Source organism: Triturus cristatus, chromosome 11 (genome assembly GCF_964204655.1).
Source record: "Triturus cristatus chromosome 11, aTriCri1.1, whole genome shotgun sequence".
In the NCBI taxonomy this organism is placed as follows: domain Eukaryota; kingdom Metazoa; phylum Chordata; class Amphibia; order Caudata; family Salamandridae; genus Triturus; species Triturus cristatus.
The window spans coordinates 202,348,551-202,368,086 of NC_140594.1; the positions used below are offsets into that span (position 1 = coordinate 202,348,551).

A 19,536-nucleotide genomic window follows, 5' to 3' on the forward strand; every position below is an offset into this window, starting at 1 on the left:
CACTATGGTTTCATTTTAGTTACAACTCTGATCAGCAATTAAAAAGAAAAAAATTATTTGCGACACCTGCGCTTTACCTTTAAACATGTTAAGATAAAACGAGTGGGCCGCGATTGCTTCAAAAGTAAAGAAATAGAAAATAAATGTTTATTAATTTAAATAAATTCATTCCTGTACACTGTTACACACAAATAAAATATACATATACAAAGCAGCATTAAAAAGCTTTAAAGACCAAAAAATGCCTTATCTTGGTTCAAAGTGTATTTTTCTAACGGGCGTTTGAATTTGTGTAGTACTTTTCTTTCAATGTAGAATCTTTCAAGAAAGTTTGATTAAACAAAAACGTCATACCAAATCCATGATTATTAAATCAAACTTTGCAACACTAAATATTGTTCATTAAAAATTAGTAACCACATTTATGAGATGTAAAATATTGTTACAATTTTTCACATGAAGCAAAGTATGTAAGACTAGCTGAAACAAAAGAAATCGGCGATCAGCTTTTTGAATGATGTATCTGAGAAGTGTAGAGTTTACCAGTTTGTAGTATGATGTTTAATATTAAGTCACACTGCTCCATGCCCTATGCTGAAGGCTAACCATATTGTCAATATGGCTAAAGCCTATAAATATTTATATGGAACAAAAAGGTAATAACTGTAATTGTGCCTTCTTTCCACTCACTAATCCCGTTAAGTGTTTTTTGTTTTTTTAAGCAGTGAACACAAAAAGGAACAGTTGTGGATTGGCAGCCCTATATTTCTCTATGTGCTTTGAGGATAAGGCTCCATAAAAATAAAGAATTTAAAAGTAGGAATGCAAAACTGTACTGCACTCGGGCAAGGTCAAGACTGGTTTGTGCAATGTTGGTTTTTATTGTGGCATAGGAGACAGAAATATGAGGGATTGTGGAACAGCCTAGTAACTGGTAGCCGTTATTACAAGAAGCATTCACCCACCAACTTTTTGTATTTTTTTTCTCTAGTGGCACTAGACTTCCGAAAGAACCCACCCACTGCCCCCAAAATATTTAACTGAATTGCAGAAGGCAAGACTGGACCTTTTATAATGTTTGTAGGTTGCACCAACAAGAGTGACTTTCTGGCGTGGCTTGGCGCCTGATGGTGGTGGCGGCGTCCGAGTAGAGCTCCGGGGCGGCGCTGAGGGACGAGCCGGTTCCTGCTCTCGTCTCCTGAAGGCGTTCGAATGGAAAGGTGTCGGAACGTGTCCTGACTTCACCTGGCATCAGTGGAACACTTTTTATGCCTCCGTGACACAGCAACTGAACTCGTAAGTTCTGACGAGTTTCTCACGTCGGCGGCCGCCATCTTGGATCCGCCAAATGATGCGCGTTTTGTGGCGGTTTTTCTACAGTCAGCCCAGCGCTAATTATACATTTCTAATGGGCTTATGACTCATTTATTTGCTCTGCTCCCCTGCACCAAGTCTGCAGTATGGTACCACTCACCTTATGTGCTACACAACCATAAAGTCCCTTCATGCGGTGCCCTTGCTCCACATGTTTACCACTAAGTCGTTCCTCAAGGCATAATTTCTTTTATCCACGATGCGCCCTGAATCTGTCTACGAGTGGTGGGGTGTCTCTATGACATGCCTAGTTGCTTTCTATTATTGATATTGCTATTTAATGTGGATTCCTGAGAGGCATGTCGCGAGGCGCTTCCTGTCACCTCTTGTTGTGTGGATTAAAATCGCTTCATATGTTGCGGTGAGCTGCTGCCAAATCTCTGCAATATATGCCGTATACATGCTACCGTAATCTCCTCATTAACGACCTCCTTTGCCTGTCCATGTATGCTTTAACGACTGTTTTTTAACTTAAGCGCTGTGAAATTGGCCATATCCTCCTCATAAAATATTCAATTTACCCCGTTTTTGTTCCTGTGACATCTGCTGTATCAGTCATTCCGCGCCTTTACTACATGGGTAAACTTAAATCAATGTCGCACTTGCCTCGTTCGACTAAACCCCAGCTAGTGAAGAACTCTAAGGTTTTCTCTGCTTTTTCGCAACTGGAAGACTCTCTTAACTCGTCTGGTTCAGACACACCAATGGATCCTTCCAAAAGTACGCTGGATAATTCTAAATCTACCACAAAAAGACTTAAGTCAAATTCTCTCTCACCTCCAAAACTCTCAAGTCCAGTATCAATGGAGTTGTTGTTAGAAGAGATAAGGTCCTTGCGTCCTTTCATGGAAGAGACCAATATGAAACTCCAGGTCCTTACAGATAATTGGTCGCAGATGGAAACGAGGGTAACTTCGATGGAAAAATCTGTTCAGTCATTTCAAGAGACGTCCTCTGTGGTCTCCAACCTAAAATCTCAAGTCTCAGACCTTCAACAACAAGTGGAGCAGTTGGAGAATAGGAATAGACGCAATAACCTCCGTATTTATGGCCTGGCTGAGGGACTTGAGGGATCTGATCCAATCGCCTTCTTCAAGTCGTTTCTTCCTAAGCTTTTGCATTTGTCACCGGACAAGACCCTTAACATCCAACGTGCTCACAGACTGGGTCGACCACCTTCTTCTGCTTCCTCCTCACAGAGACCTAGAGGGGTCATCATCTATTTCTTGGAATACACTGACCTTCTGATGGTTCTAACGGCGGCTAAATCTTCTCCGAATCTAGCTTGGTCTGGCACACCCTTGTTCTTTGCACAGGATTATGCTAAAGCCACAGCCACCCGCCGTAAGGTCTTTCTGAGCCTAAGAGCAGATCTGAGGGCGATGGGTGCGCGATATGGCCTGTATCACCCGTGTCTATTTAAAGTTACCTATAATAACAAGACTACAACCTATGAAGACCCAGTGCGCCTACAAAGTTTTATCAATGCGCACAAGTCATCTGCCATGGACGCCTCCGGACCGTCAACCTCTGCTCATGGTTGACTAATGTTTTCATAATTCTCATGTGGTTGTTGTATTTTTTTTTTCCTGTACTTGCTCAGAGATTTTCTCTCAGTTGCAGTTCACTCGACTCTGTCTGATCTTCCAGTAGCTTATTTTGTTGATTTGTTACCGTTTATGCATGATGGTTGTCCCATGTTTTCTTGTTAGTCACGCTTCTCGCATTATGTCCTGATTTGTTTCAACTCTCGTTCTCTTTTTTCGTCTTACAGGAAGTTTTCCCCGGGTTTGATGATGTCTCTTGGTCCTTGCCTCGCTGCTCCTGGATGTGCTGCCTCACCCATGTGGCTCCTTCCCTCCTCCACCCTTCCTCGTACCCCTCCTTTGTAGGTATGATCTTTCTCCGTTCCCCTATCTGTTTTCCCTGTGCATTTGATGGTTTCTTTCCTTACCCTTTCCTCCTCCCTCTTCTCTTGTATGTATTCTTGTTCACATGTTTATATTTTAGCATATTATCTTCGACTGAAATCTTCTGCTTATATAAGAGTTACATTCCTTGCTCCTCCTGGTGCACTTACTCTTTAGTTTCTCATTTATCCTCTTCTTCTCCTCTTTTCCAGCATGTTTACACTGGTTCTCGCTTTCTTCTTCTTTTTTCATGTCTTTTCCATGGTACATGGGCTTTCCATTCTTTGATATGTTTTTTTCACATTTTTGTAGATAGGTTATCGTTATGTCCTTGAATATTTTGTCATGGAATGTGAAGGGTATTAACTCTCCAATTAAGCGTCAAAGAATTTTGTCACACCTAGCCAAATTGAATGTTGATATTGCATTCCTTCAAGAAACGCACTTAAATGATGTAGAATCAGTTAAGCTCAAACGTGGATGGGTGGGCGAACTCTTTTACTCACAGGGTGATGGCAAACTGAATGGTGTGGCAATCCTTTGTCGCAAGTCTCTGTCATTTCAGGTTCTTGCTCAAGAATCGGACGTTTCCGGTCGTTGGGTTTTTGCCAAGCTATCACTCAGAGGTGTTCCAATTTCCCTTCTTAATGTTTATGGCCCAACTACGGGTGAGCCCTCCTTTTGGGCTGATTTTTCTCCATTACTAACTAAATTTATGGACCACAATTTTATTTTGGCGGGGGATTGTAATCAACCTCTAGATCCCTTTATTGATAGGAAATCTATGGCCCCCTATATTCCCAACAAACCCCACAAGCTATTTAGCCATGCTATCTCACAGCATAAATTGGTGGATTCCTGGCGCCTTTGCAACCCCAAATTAAGGGAGTACACTTTTTACTCTCCATGTCATCGCTCCCAGTCAAGACTTGACTATGTTTTTGTCTCCCACAACCTTGCTCAATCACTATTACATTCTGAGATTGGCCCGATATTACTCTCGGATCACGCCCCCGTCCTTACAAGCGTTGATGTGTTCCCTAAGGTTAATGGTCCCAGAAGATGGAGATTTAATAACTCGCTCCTAACTGATCCCAAGTTTACGTCTACTTTCACTTCCTTTTTTGATGATTTTTTTCTGATTAATGACCACACTGATATTCCGGACCATACTATCTGGGACGCTTTTAAAGCGGCTGCACGTGACTTTATCATCAGCTACGTTGCGAGTAAGCGCGGGGCTGCCAGAAGATCCACCAAACAGCTCCTTTTAGATATTAAGAAGTTGGAACACGCATACTTTACCTCCCACTCTGAGGATAGCTTGACAGCCCTTGTTGCTGCAAAATTGAAATTTAATGAGAAATCTACGGAGGACGCCTCCCTGTACTTGTTAAAATCTACTGCTAAATTTTATGGGGGTAGGAATAAGGCAGGGAAGCTCCTGGCTAACTATTTAAAGATTAAGCATGACAAGTTCAATATTGAATCTGTTTACGACTCTAATGACACTCTGAAGCATAAAGATGTTGATATTTTGGCTGCCTTCTCCCATTTTTATGAAACATTATACACATCTGAAACTCAGCCCTCCCCCCAACTCTCTTGCCCATTTTTTCTCCACCATTCACGCACCACCCACTTTTCCTCTTGACCTTTCCTCCTTAGAATCTGACATCACACAAAAGGAGCTACTCACTGCTTTGCAACACCTTGAGCTTAATAAGGCTCCTGGCCCCGACGGTTTTACCGTTGAATTCTATCTTCATTTTTCTAAGCTGTTGATCCCACACCTACACTCTCTTCTCCGTACTTTTATTGCCCAAGGTACTTCCTCAGGGACATTCTCAGATGCTCACATATGTTTAATACCTAAACCTGGGAAGGATGTACAACATTGCAAAAATTATAGGCCCATATCTTTAGTCAATATTGACTATAAACTTTTTGCTAAAGTACTGGCGGTCCGATTGGATCACCTACTCCCGGATCTTCTTGGGGAAGAGCAATCCGGGTTTGTTAAGGGCCGACATATTACGGATAATACCAGACTTCTATTTAATATTCTATCAAAGTCTTCCCGCTGTCAACATTCACTTGCAGCGATTGCCCTTGACGCCGAAAAAGCGTTTGATCGAGTTGAGTGGCGATATCTTTTTCACACTCTTACTTGGTTTGGCTTTGGCCCCAAATTTATTTCTTTAGTTTCCCTGTTATACTCGCACCCCAGAGCCGCAGTAATTGCCAATGGTCAAATTTCTACTTATTTCAATCTGGGTAGGGGCGTTCGTCAGGGTTGTCCCCTCTCCCCTTTTCTTTTTAACCTCGCTCTAGAACCCTTTTTATCTAGAATACGTCAAAATCCTGCTATCCATGGCTTTCAGTTTGCGGACCTTCATCTTAAACTTGCTGCTTATGCAGATGATATCTTACTTTTTCTCTCCAATCCCGCGGAATCTGTCCCTGCTTTTCTGGCTGAAGTTCAGAATTATTCCTCCCTCTCTGGGTATAGACTTAATCATGATAAATGTGAGATCCTTCCACTGACCAAATTCACTTTCAAACAAGAATTTTGTGACTCTCAATTTACTTGGTGCCCCACTCACATTAAATATCTGGGGTTATATATCACCCCCTCTATTCCTGACACTATCTCTCTTTGTTTGTCTAAATGTACACAAAAAATCACGGACCTTACTACAAAGTGGCATCCCCTATACCTCTCCTGGTGGGGTCGCCTTGATACTATTAAAATGATGATTTCCCCCATTATTCTCTACACCTTATCCAATATCCCAGTATCTATTCCAATGAAATTCTTTAAGAAGATCAACTTAACGTTATCTTCATTTTTGTGGAGTTCTAAAAAACCTAGAATGTCTCTCGCTAGACTTATACGCCCCGCCTCTGAGGGTGGTGTCAACTTCCCTGACTTTCCTGCATATCAGAAGGCCTTTTTGCTACGTCAAGCTTCCCTCTGGCTACATGATATCATTGTTCCCTGCCCTTTGTGGCTCAAGGTTGAGCGCACTCTCCTTTCTCCATTCTCTTTTACAGAATATCTTGCTTTCTCTCGTAAACCTTCTTCGATTCCTACTCCTATCCACAAATATACCCTTAAGCTCTTGTTATCTGAGGCCCCTGGCCCTCCCACGACTGTTACCGATTTCCTCTTTTCCACCATTTGGCATAATAAATATCTTCTAATCGGTAATAAGCCCTTCTATTGGAAAACATGGAGGTCCCGAGGTTTGATATGGATTTCGCAACTCTTTTCCGATTCCATCTTTCTCTCTTTCTCTGATCTTAGTTCTTCCTTTGGTCTACCTTTATCTTTTGCCCCTAAATACTTATTACTTAAAAGTACCGTTTTAGAGGTTTATGAGAGGTTCTCGGGTTCTTCTTCTCCCCCCCCTGTTCAACAACCCCCAACGCTCCAACTCCATTCTCTTCTACGTACAAGCCCCAAAGCATCCCTTATCTATAAACATCTTCACTCACATCCATCACTTAGACCTAAATCTAAGGTTGAGATCCAATGGGAGACCGACCTTGGAACAGAATGGCCGATATCTCTCTGGGATAAGATATGGACAAAACTCCGTAAAACTTCCAGAGCAGCCTCCCTGACACAATCTTTATTCTTTATATACAACAGATTACTTCACACTCCTTCTACACTGCACAAACGTTTTCCCAATACCCCAGACATTTGCTGGTCGTGTGGCTCCCCTAATGCTACCTTATTTCACATGATATTTCTCTGTAAGTATGTGCATGACTTTTGGTTACAGGTATGGGCTCAAGTCAATGTTATTTTTCATACTTGTATTCCTTTTTCCCTCACTCATCTTTTCTTGGGTAGCCTGTCCCCGGGTTGGGATAATGTGGATATGTGTGTTCGCATTGTAGATCTGTTATTAGCTGTAGCCTTTCAGCAGATTACTGTAAATTGGAAAACTGCATCTAATGTTTCTCTCAAAGGATGGTGGTATAATGTCTGTCATAACCACAGACTCGATAATGCTTTTGTTTTTCCTGTTCAGTTAGCTACCAAACTAGCAGAAATGTGGCTCCCCATTACGTTGTACCTAGATAAATGTACTGCCCATCCGTCTCGCCCAACGCCTGCCCAACAAGAGGTTTCCAAACCCCCTTGATACCCTTTCCACATCCAAGTTTTTTCTTAATGCATTGTTTTTTTTTTCTGTTTCTCTTCTTTTTCAATGCCCATGATTAACTGTTCAGATACTCATTGCCCATGATTATTGTTTTATTGCATATTTTCCTCTACGTGCCACATTCTGTTATTCCCCCCTCCCCCCTTCCTCCCCACTTTCCCCCTCCTTTCCCCTTCCAAATTGATGTTATGTAATGGTTTATTCTTTCCCACTGACTAATAAAATTTTATTGAACTTAAAAAAAAAAGAGTGACTTTCTGCATGGTGGCCTTCGTTAGAGCTCTTAGATACCCCTCATGTGTTCAGAAGTATTGGAAAACCTTTGAAGATTTTTTTTACTACAAGTGAAGGTTTTGAAATTTAGCAACTTTTTCAGCACATTCTCAGATTTACATTGGGACTAGTTTTTACATAAATTTAACATTACAAACATAGGCATACATGGTAAAAACGCTAAAAATAAAATAATAAAATGCAGAACAGTTAAAATTACAGCTGACAGGAAAGGAATATGCTACTTACCAGTATGCATCTGTTCTTGGCATGTAGAGCTGCAGAGCCACACACTTAGGATAAGATCGCCATCTGGTGTTGGGCTCGGATGATTGCAGGTTGTTGTCTTCGGAAGAAGCCTTTGGTCACGAGATAGGTGACTCCTCCTCTGGACAACAGTGCGCATGGGCATCCACTCCATCCTCAGATTGTTTTTCGCCATGATGGGAAATGATGGGAGTGTATAAGAAATAAAGAGAAAGGATGTCCATGTGTAGTGTCTAATTAAGACAATGCTGGAACAGATACAAGTCCCGGGGAGGCGGGTGGGCGTGTGTGGCTCTGCAGCTCTACATGCCAAGAACAGATGCATACTGGTAAGTAGCATATTCCGTTCGAGGCATATGAGCTGCAGATCACACACTTAGGATAGACTATATAGCAGTGTCTCCCCTAGCGGTGGTCACCTGTATCCGTTGCAGCAGTTTGGAATAGAGTTTTTAGGACAGCTTGGCCTACTGAAGCTTGTTGTTTGGATTGCACATCAACACAGTAATGCTTAGTGAAGGTGTGTGTAGTAGACCATGTGGCTGCTTTGCAAATATCTTCTAAGGGGATGTTCCCTAAGAATGCCATAGAAGCCCCTATTTTATGCGTGGAGTGCGCCCTAGGGGGAACTGTAAGAGTACATTTAGCTTTTTGGTAACATATTTGGATACATTTAACTATCCACCTGGCTATACCTGACTTGGAAATAGGGTTGCCTTTATGTGGTGGAGCGAAAGCAACAAACAGTTGCTTGGTTTTTCGAAAAGGTTTGGTTCTATCGATGTAATAAAGCAAGGCTCTTTTAACATCTAAGGTATGAAGTGCCCTCTCAGCTACTGAGTCTAGATTAGGGAAGAAGACTGGCAATTCGACTGACTGGTTTATTGGAAAGGGGAGATGACTTTAGGGAGGAATTTTGGGTTTGTCCTAAGAACCACTTTGTTACGATGTAGTTGTAGGAAGGGTTCTTCAAGAGTTAAGGCTTGTTTTTCACTTACTTTTCGCAGGGATGTGATTGCGACAAGGAAAGCCACTTTCCATGTTAGGAACTGCAGTTCGCATTTGTGCATTGGTTCAAATGGGGGACCCATGAGCCTTGTTAGAACAATATTAAGGTTCCACCCTGGGGAAGGTGGTAATCTTGGAGGAATAATTCTTTTAAGACCTTCCATAAATGCTTTAATGGCTGGTACCTTAAAGAGGGACAGGTGTTGTCTATTTTGCAAGTAGGCGGCTAATGCCGCTAGGTGTAGACGTATAGAGGAATACGCTAAATTGCATCTTTGCAAGTGCAGTAAATAGCAAATTATGTTTTGGATGGAAGCATCCAGTGGACGTATGTCCTTGTTAGTGCAGTAAATGGCAAATATTTTCCATTTTGCCGCATAACACGCCCTAGTAGTAGGTCTTCTGGCTTCTTTTATGATATTCATACAGTCTGGAGGAAGGTTGAGGTACCCGAACTCTAAGACTTCAGGAGCCAGATTGCCAAGTTCAGTGTTTGAGGATCTGGGTGTCCGATTTCTCCATGGTTCTGGGTTAATAGAGCCGGGGAGAGACGCAATTTTTGATGTGGAACTAGAGCTAGTTCCAGAAGTGTGGTGAACCAGGGTTGACGTGCCCAAGTGGGAGCTACTAGGTTGAGTGTTAGCGACTGTTGTTTCAGTTTGCGTACCACAAATGGAATGAGTGGGAGAGGCGGAAAAGCGTACGCAAATCTGCCTGACCAGTTCATCCATATTGCATTGGCCTTTGACTGTGGGTGTGGAAACCTGGCGGCGAAGGTTGGGCATTTTGCGTTTTCTTGTGTGGCGAACAGGTCTATGTCTGGTTGTCCCCACTTTTGGAAGAATGGGAGTAGGACTTTGGGGTGTAATTCCCATTTGTGTATTTGCTGTGTATGGCGACTTAGGAGGTCGGCCACCTGGTTCTGAACCCCTGGGAGGTGTTCTGCTAGCAGGTAGATTTTTTGGGGAATTGCCCATCTCCAGATTTGCTGTGCAAGTTGGGACAGTTGGAGAGAATGTGTCCCCCCCTGCTTCTGTATGTAATACATTGTGGTCATGTTGTCCGTGCGGATGAGGACAGTTCTGTTTTTTAGATGCACTTGGAAGGATTTGAGTGCTAGGAACACCGCCAGAAGTTCTAGGTGATTGATGTGGAGCTGTTTTTGTTGAGTGGTCCACCTGCCCTGAGTGGTGTGTTGAAGGAGGTGGGCTCCCCACCCCGTGAGAGATGCGTCGGTGGTCAGCACATTTTGTGGAAGAGGTTCTAAGAACGGCCGCCCTTTGGACAGGTTGATGGTGTTCCACCACTTCAGTGAACGAAGTGAGCGGCTGTCCAACACCAGATCGGTAAGTTGTCCGTGAGCCTGGTTCCACTGTTGTGCTAGACATTCCTGTAAGGGACGCATTTGAAGGCGTGCGTGGGGTACTATGGAGATGCATGACGCCATCATACCTAAGAGTTGCATAAACACTCTTGCTGGAAGAGAGTCTTGGGTTTGAAATATTTTGATGAGATTTTGTATGTTGGCTATCCTGGCTGTGTTGGGATAAGCTATGGCCTTGGATGTATCTATGGTGGCTCCCAGGTATTGATGTACGTGGGAGAGTTGCAGTTGAGATTTGGGATAGTTGATGGTAAATCCCAAGTTGTGTAGGGTTTGAATAGTGCGAGGAGTGTGGAGAACGCATTTGTCGAGAGTATTGGCTTTTATGAGCCAATCGTCCAGATAGGGGAAGACATGGATTTGTTGTCTCCTGAAATATGCTGCCACAACTGCCAAGCATTTGGTGAATACCCTGGGTGCGGTTGTTACTCCGAATGGGAGAACTGTAAACTGATAGTGCTGACCGTCTACCATAAATCGTAGATACTTCCTGTGCGCGGGATGCATAGGGATGTGAAAATATGCGTCCTTGAGGTCTAATGTAGCAAGGAAGTCGCCTTGTTGAAGTAATGGAAGGACTTGCTGGAGAGTGATCATGTGGAAGTGATCTGATTGTATATACTGATTTAGTAGTCTGAGGTCTAATATGGGTTTTAAGGTCTTGTCCTTTTTGGGAATGAGGAAGTATAGAGAATATACTCCTGTGCCCTGATGTTGGAGTGGAACTGGTTCTATTGCGTGTTTTTGAAGCAAAGACCGAATTTCCTGTTTGAGGAGCGTGAGGTGGTGAGACGACATGGGACGGTGTTTGGGTGGTATGTTTGGGGGGTGTTTATGAGTTCGAGGCAGTAGCCAGACTGGATAATTTGTCTTACCCACCTGTCTGTTGTGATGGAATCCCAGACAGGCAGGAACTGTTGGAGTCTTCCCCCGACTGGAGTGGAATGGTCTGGGGGGAGTGGGGGCAAATCACTGTTTAGTGGCTGGAGAGGTGCGGGTGTTGGTGTTGCCCCGCCCTCGCCCCTTGGTATGGTTTCCCCTGTAAAGTCCTCTAAAATATCCTCTTTTAGGGGATGTTTGTCCCGATGTTTTGAAGGTGGAAGAGGTGTCTGTTCCCACATTTTTGGAGGCTCCCCTATAAAAGGAGCGTCGAAAGGAGCCTCTGGGTTGAGGAGACTGTAATGCTCCCATTGATTTGGCAGTCTCATTATCCTTCTTCATCTTTTCTAATGCAGTGTCTACTGCAGGTCCAAATAGTTGCTCCTGATTAAAGGGTTGAGCAAGAATGGTTGTTTGTACTTCCGGTTTAAAGCCGGAAATACGGAGCCATGTGTGGCGTCTAAGTAATACGCTTGTGTTGACTGCCCTAGAGGCGGTGTCGGCTGCGTCTAATGCACATTTGATTGAGGCATTTGATATTAGTTTGCCCTCTTGGATGAGGTCATTGGCCTGGGATTTGTATTGATCAGGCAGGTGTTGCAAAAGGTCCTCTAGCTGATCATAATGAGCCCTATCATATCGAGCCAATAGGGGTAGTGTATTGGCAATACGCCAGTGGTTAGCAGCTTGTGCGGCAACCCTTTTGCCGGAAGCCTCCAAGAGCTTAGACTCTTTGTCTGGGGGCGGTGTGTCTCCAGTTGTTTGGGAGTTCGCCCGCTTTCTGGCATTTGACACGACTAAAGAGTCTAAGGGGAGTTGCGCTTTGATGTACGCGGGATCCTGTGGGGCCGGTCTGTATTTTTTTTCTATCCGGGGGTTAAGAACCCTGGCCCTAACAGGGTCTTTAAAAACCTCAGTGGCGTGCTTTATCACTCCTTTAATCATGGGCAGAATGTGAACTTTTTTTGCGACTGCTCAAAGGTGTCGAGGAGAAAGTCTTCTTCCGGAGTGTCTGTGTGCATGGTGACGCCATGGAACAGTGCCGCCCTGTTTATGAGCTGACCAAACACTAAATGGTCATCCGGAGGGGAGGGTTTGGAGGGGTATGGAGTGGGATCAGGCATGTCAGGCATAGGGTAAGCCCAGTCATCTATGGGTGCCGTGTCCAGGAATGTAAAGGGATCATTAGGATCAGTAGGATCATTAAGGAAATCCGGGTCTCCCCCTCCCCCTAAATCATCATCCTGTGGAGGTGGTGTATGAGAAGGAGATGGCAGAGGAGAAGGAGGTGGGGGTGGGGGGGTGGGATGGGAGGTAATATAGGAGAGGAAGGACGTATGGGTGAAGTGGCACAGTCCTTCTTTAGAGGAGCTGGAGGAGGTGTTGTGTCCAGCTTCCTTTTCTTGTATGGCACAGCTGTGACATGTCCGGTTTTAGGATTGATGTAAATTCGTTTTTGCGTAGGATCTGGGCGAAAAAGTTCCTCAGTGTCCGAAGGTGGCTTTGGCGCCGACTTTTTGGGTTCCGATCTGGATTTTGGGAGATCGGCAGAGTCTTTGTGGACTTTTTTCGGCAACGAGGATGGTTTTGGTGCCGAAGAACTTTTCGGTGCCGACGAACCTTTCGGTGCCGGTGGAGACTTCGGTGCTGAAGAACGCTTCGGTGCCGGTGGAGACTTCGGTGCCGAAGAGCGTTTTGGTGCCGATGGAGATTTCGGCCTCAGAGCCTGCTTCGGTGCCGAAGGTATTGTAGGCACAATAATATGAGGTTTGCTCGAGCCCGAGCCACCTGCAGGCTTATTTTTCTTCGGAGCCGGGCCCGAAGGCGGGGCTTCTGAAGATGATTTTGGGTCGCGACTGGGCCCAGCTGGCAGAGTCTTGACCAATGTCTTTTATGGTGGGGTTGGGGTAGGGGAGCTGGTACTCACACGCTGCCCCGGATCAGAATCGTCAGCCTCGGACACGATCTGGATGTCTTCGGAATCGTCGTCAGGGACATCCTGGGCAAAGATGTCGTCTGGTTCTGGAGCCGGTTTGGCCATGATATGGCGTCGAGCTCTTCGGTCCCGGATGGTTTTCTTTGAACGGAATGTGGCGCAGGCTGGACAGCTGGATTCGTTGTGGTCCGGCGAGAGGCACAGGTTACAGACCTCGTGGTGATCACTGTGGGGGAACTTTGCTCCACATTGGGGGCATTTTTTAAAGGGTGTCCTTTCCATCAGCCGCGTCCGGAGCCGTTCCGATGAGACTTCGATGTCGAGTTGAAAAAGTTTGGAGACTTGTTGTGATTGCTAGAAGTTTTCTGATGGAGCGGAAAAAAGTTCATCCAAACCCAATGGCGGAAAAAAACAATCTGAGGATGGAGTGGATGCCCATGCGCACTGTTGTCCAGAGGAGGAGTCACCTATCTCGTGACCAAAGGCTTCTTCCGAAGACAACAACAACCTGCAATCATCCGAGCCCAACACCAGATGGCGATCTTATTCTAAGTGTGTGATCTGCAGCTCATATGCCTCGAACATATATTTACAAAAGCAGCTTCATATATACAGTATTTATATTGTCCATTTATGTCTGGTCTTTGTGATGTAGGCTATTTTCTATGTGCCTACTCCTTGCACGCTACAGCAGTGAATGCTTTTCTGAAGCTGGCGAGCAAAGCAGAGAAATTGTTGGTTTCTCTCACTTTCTGTTGAAATTCTGGCACAGATTCCAAAGGCGGGTCACTCTGAGACACTTCATAGTTTCCCGCCTCATTAATGTGCAAGAGAAATGTGTCCGGCTGGTCAAGATCTTTGGGATTGATAAATCTGAATACACACTGTAATCTGTAGCCACAAACTCTGCAGATTTCAAGCCCGAGACGCTCTTTGAAAATAGTTGCAGATTTATGCAGCCCCTTTAGACTTTCCTTATTGTCCCTTTTGCTTGTTAATATGGCTTCCTTCTGGACTCGAGAGTCTTCCATCATGTCCTGAATTTCCTTTACGAGCCTCTCTCGATAACTGCTTATACACCTTTAGTTTTGAAATTGTGACCAATAAAGAAGCCTGCTGTTCTTCAATTCGTTTGTTCAGTAGAAGGATTTCATTTTGAACTTCTTTCCTTTTTGTAATCATTTGAATTCCCTCTTTGTACTTTCTAGCCCAACAGTCTGTGAGAGCCTTTGTGATCTCTTTGTGAGACTCCACTAGGTGATGAATAGACTCTTCACCACTGGGATTGGCAAAGCGAAGCCTAAACTCCTCAATGCTCATCAACAGAGTTTTTGGGACATGGTACATGGTACCAACACGCAGTTCGTGAACTCTGCCTAAAGTTTCTCCTCAACTGTTGTTTTTTTAACAGATGTCATTAGTCTAAAATGTTAGCGCTCCTGGGACGGAGAACAACCAATCCCACGCATAAACATATAGAAATAGAAAATAACTTTTTTCCGATTTCTATACTTTTGCAGCAATTGCAGGACCCGCGCCTTAGCTTAACATGTTTAAAGGTAAAGCGCGGGTGCCGCTATTGTAACAAAAGTAAACAAATAGGAAAAAAAGCATGCAGCCTCGTAATTTAACCTTACTTGCACCATGCTACAGAAAATAGATACATTTAATCTTTGATAGTCACCTTTTACCTCTAAAGGAGCTATTCTGTGACCGGCCTGATATGAATATTAAGAATGTTTAAGTGAAATGTCCTACATTTTACAGAATGTGAAAGGAAGGGCTACTGAGTGATAGGTGACATCTATCAGAAATTATATTGTTTACTCCATTTCAGGATAGAAAGGGGATTGGATGTGGGTCACATCCACATACTCAGACGTTTAGTGGCCACAGTCCATCAAAGAAGGAAGAGATTCTCGGCTCTGCTTCTGGGACCTGTAATAGTTGAATGGAACTTCTTTCCTTTTTGTAATCATTTGAATTCCCTCTTTGTACTTTCTAGCCCAACAGTCTGTGAGAGCCTTTGTGATCTCTTTGTGAGACTCCACTAGGAGATGAATAGTGCTAAGCATGGACATGCTCCCCAGAATGGAGTGCGACTTGAGCGAAGAACATTGTGACAAGGCTCGGGATAAGGTGCGTTTACACAATTAAGAAATGTCTCGTAATGCATATTTTAAACTTGCACAATGCAAAAACTCACAACAAAAATATATACTTGCCAGAGTACCATACAGGATTAATTTAGACTTGGATCCTAACTCCTCTTTGTGCATTAGAAACGCAGCTGGAATTAAAGATAACATATGCTCTTATCAAGAATTTGGAGAATTCAGAAGAAAGGTAATAACATATAAAGGAAAATGACAAAATGTATGGTGGAAAGGGTACATGAGCTGTGGTTTCCCGGTCTGCTACCTACCAGTAAGAAAACAACAAAAGAAACTAAGTTCATTGCTCTTGAATGAACTGTGATTAAAAAGAGGATTGTCGAGGATGCGGACAAGAGGGAACATTCTACCATATAATATGGTCATGCCCCAAAATTCAATCCTACTGGGACTCGATAATACAATGCTTGAGCAGGTTATATGGGGTGGTGTCTACTAATGTTTGAGACGCAAACGGATTTGGGGAGAGGAGATGAGATCGGGGTAACCCTAGGCCTGATGATTGCAAAACGTAACATAGCATGTCACGGGGGCAGAAGCAGAACCATTCCTAAATGGCTAGAAGAGGGACTTGGATTGGTGTGTTGTAGCTGAAAAAACTGTCTACGAAATCAAGAGGCTGTCCCCGAAAATGGAGAAGGGTATGAAATTGATGGAATGAATACAGAGGCTTCCCATGTACCGCCCCTGGGGCTCAAATGCTGCATTCTGAGACTGATTAAGATCATGGACAAATGGGGATCCTGGAGGGGTGGCGGTGAATCTTCAATGTACTGGGAAAGGAGGAGAAGGATTATAATTTGCAGTGGTGCTGATTTGGTAATCAACTGTATGAACCAAAAAAAGAGGATTAATCCAATGTTCCAACTGTGTTTGTTCATCAATAAAAAGAGGTTATAAAAAGCAAAAATGATGATTGTCGTAGACTGGACGTCTAATAGGCTCCCTAAATATGCATTAGGTCAATGACACATACTTAGATGGGCCAGAGGCAAGAAAGGGTTAAGTAGAACTGCATGTGGCCATGAACTTGTGGATTTCTCAGGCAATAAATGGTCAATTTTCCAACAGCAAGAATGATGCTTCTATGAAGACTATCCCCACCTCTGCCCAATCGCAAACTGTCTGATTAAACAGAATATACAAAGGCAACAGTTCACGGGTTAGAAGATAGGATAAGGGCTGCATAAAGAGGAGTCAAATACACTAAACAGTTTGATGTTGCTTTGATATGTCTTGAACTGTAATTAGATTAATGCTAAAAAGTGTGGTTGAAAAGGACTCCAGTAGTTAGTATACATTGCAATCACCTGCCTATAATTTAATACTGCAGCCTGTTGCTGCCTTTGAAGGACAGTACTTTTCGTTGTTAAAAATGGCGTTTGGAGGTGGTATCATGCTGCTATCCTTGGCAAGATGGATGGCTTTAACCCTATTACGTTAAGCATCAACCTTTCTGAGCCAAAGGCATTCGTTGGGTTCACCTTAATGTATCTGACTTCTAAAGACCTAGAATTCCTGCCTCACAATACATTACTGTGCAAATGATGCTTTCTATGCATGTATAATTCTCTATATTCTATGTAGGTAAGCATATTCCTCTAGCACAAACCTAGCTACAGAGCAAAGGAGCACTGTAAAACAAAAGTAGCTAGCTATTTTTCTTGGTTCTAACTCTCAAAACCTAGAAGATACAGATTATATTCGGTAAAATGTCACTACTAAGTATTTTTTACAATGAATGGTTTCGCGAAAAATGCTACTGAACCTTACCAGTGCCTCTTCATGAGCTTTACAATTCTCCATCTGCTTAACTGCTTGCTTGTATTGCTGGATCACAGAATCTGGTATGGGCTTATCAGACCATTCTTCATACTCTGCATATGTGGTTTCCATGTCTAGAACAACAAAATAATCAATATTTGCAACCACCCATATGTTTACAGAACAGATATATAGGTTGTCTTACAATTCATTAGTTATGTTCAACAAATAATTCATGCATATTATTAGCACACGTTTAAGACAAACAATGCATGCTTTACTGTTTAGTAAAAGTAACATTGCGATAAACTTTCCTTCTGTATGTTTAAAATTGTATAATAATCAACTGCAGAACCTAAGCAAGAAAAGGACATGACATCCAATGTGGCTCTAGGAACTCATTTTGGTGGGTTCATTATTATTATTATAAGTGTGTACTTTTAATACAGTTATACTGCCATTATTACTAATTAGTTACAAAGGTTTTAATTTTAGGTCCCATGACTAGGCCTCAGAAAACATAAAATAGAGAAAATCGTTTCGGGTAGGTTTACATCATCAGTCACAATTCTTGAAAATGGAGTAACTTGCTAAACTAAATAACAGTTGTCAATCCTATTACAGTTGTGGCAGTAATAGTGTAGCTATTCTGCATAAGTGTGGTTCTGTTAGAGCATAGTTTTCACTGCCCACCTGCACGCACTATTTCTTATATACATTACTGACTTGTATAGAGGGCTGAATTTGTTGATCCAACTGAATCAGAGGATCCCGTTTTAGAATATCACACATGCAAATATTCAGGGTTGCAATTCATCTCCTACATATTCTGTATAACTAATTAAAAATAGTCCTTGATTTTACTTCGTGGCAGGTCAACAAGGCCCACCACACTAATTATATGGAAATGTAGGTTTCAAACTAACAGGTTTTATTCACATTTTGAGGCTTTCAGCTGGGCATTGCATTATGCCACAAATCATATAAACCTGCAACATAAGACATGAAGTCAAAATATAATTGAAATGAAAAGTTATCTAGCATGGTGAGCACAAATTAGCCCCTACCTAGAAGCGGAATGCTCAGCTGTCGACGAAATAGTGCATGGATTCTTTCCAGCTGTTCATTCAGCATCTGTTGCTGCTCAGGGGTTGGAATGGTGCCAGGTGGAGGCTTCAAATGAAGAGAATGAAAGGGAAAACATGTATTCAGAATCTGCCATGTAGTTTTACAGTTCAAAAATGTAATGACAAGTTGAAGGAGCACACAATGAGGAGATCACATGTAGACCATTCAAAAACATTTCCTCAAGTGATGCCATAACAAGTGCAAACACCATTGTCGGCAAACACCATTGTCTTAGAGCAATTGTTCAATTCATGTGTCATCTACAGACAGGACAGAGCAAAAGTATTTGTGTGTGATGGAAAGGGTAAAATAATGGACAATGCATTATTATATGTGAACCAAAAAGATTCTCAGCAACCTTTAACGAACAGACTTCACCTGCCGCTGGTAACGTTATGCTAAGTGTTGCTATATGGTGCAAGGCTTCCATTGGGGAAAGTCGAAAGATTGTCTGCAGGACCTGGGCCGATCAATGGAAGTCAGTGTGGACACTACTGCTTACCACTAGTGTTCTATTGTAACCAGTGCAGGTGCACTATAACTTGTTAACAGTCACTGTCTTGGGCAAGTGACCCTCCAGATTTAGGCAAGTCGAGAAGCTAAGGCTTGCTACAGAAGATAGTAAATGCACAGGTCTATAAAAAGAATTTGCCACTGCTTCAAAGAAGAACAGGACTTTATTTACAGGTAAAGAAAATAAGAGCGCAGAAACTGCACTTTTGTGTGCGTGGATAGTTTTTTTTTTCCAACTAGATTTGTCATAATGTTCGGTCTCTTGGCGACGTGGTCTGATAAACCCCTCCTAAGGCATGTGCTTGAATATCTACACGAATGAGAAATATTGAGAATCTCCAACTGATATACATGACCTTTAACTAATGTCATGGAAACACTGTACAGCAACTGAACAAGTGTTAAAATAGCCGGATATCACATATGGACTGCAGTGTAGAATTGCACAACCAGAGGATTAATTTTAAAACCATGGCATCACGGCTGCCACTGTAGCCCTAAAATGCTATGAAACCAAATTTCAGCAGCTCCGTGTCAGAATACATTTTTTGACATTTTTAAAAGTCTATTTCAGACATTATTTTAGCTGCATGTGAAACGTGCATAGGAGGCCACAAGACCTAGGTGAATATTTACGTAAGTGATACATGCTCAGGAGATATCTTATAATGTCTCTGCAATTACAGAATTCTAAAATGCTACTCACCGCATAGGCACTATTCAGCCTTGCCATCTGCAAAGGCCT

General features: G+C 42.9%; 1 protein-coding gene and 1 pseudogene across 2 annotated transcripts in view; both read right to left on the reverse strand.

Annotated features, from left to right (window-relative positions):
* SART3 (spliceosome associated factor 3, U4/U6 recycling protein) overlaps window positions 1-19,536 on the reverse strand; it is a 484,862-nt gene that overhangs the window by 312,264 nt on the left and 153,062 nt on the right. Inside the window, exons 5-6 of the mRNA XM_085635725.1 lie at window positions 18,218-18,323; window positions 17,160-17,284 (exon numbers count right to left, since the gene is read on the reverse strand). Of these exons, the coding sequence (XP_085491851.1) occupies window positions 17,160-17,284; window positions 18,218-18,323 (231 nt within the window). The remainder of the gene's footprint in view (window positions 1-17,159; window positions 17,285-18,217; window positions 18,324-19,536) is intronic.
* On the reverse strand, window positions 13,884-15,242 carry LOC146783904 (kinetochore protein Spc25 pseudogene; annotated as a pseudogene). Its single transcript, XR_014970865.1, has one exon. The product of XR_014970865.1 is annotated as a kinetochore protein Spc25 pseudogene (transcript).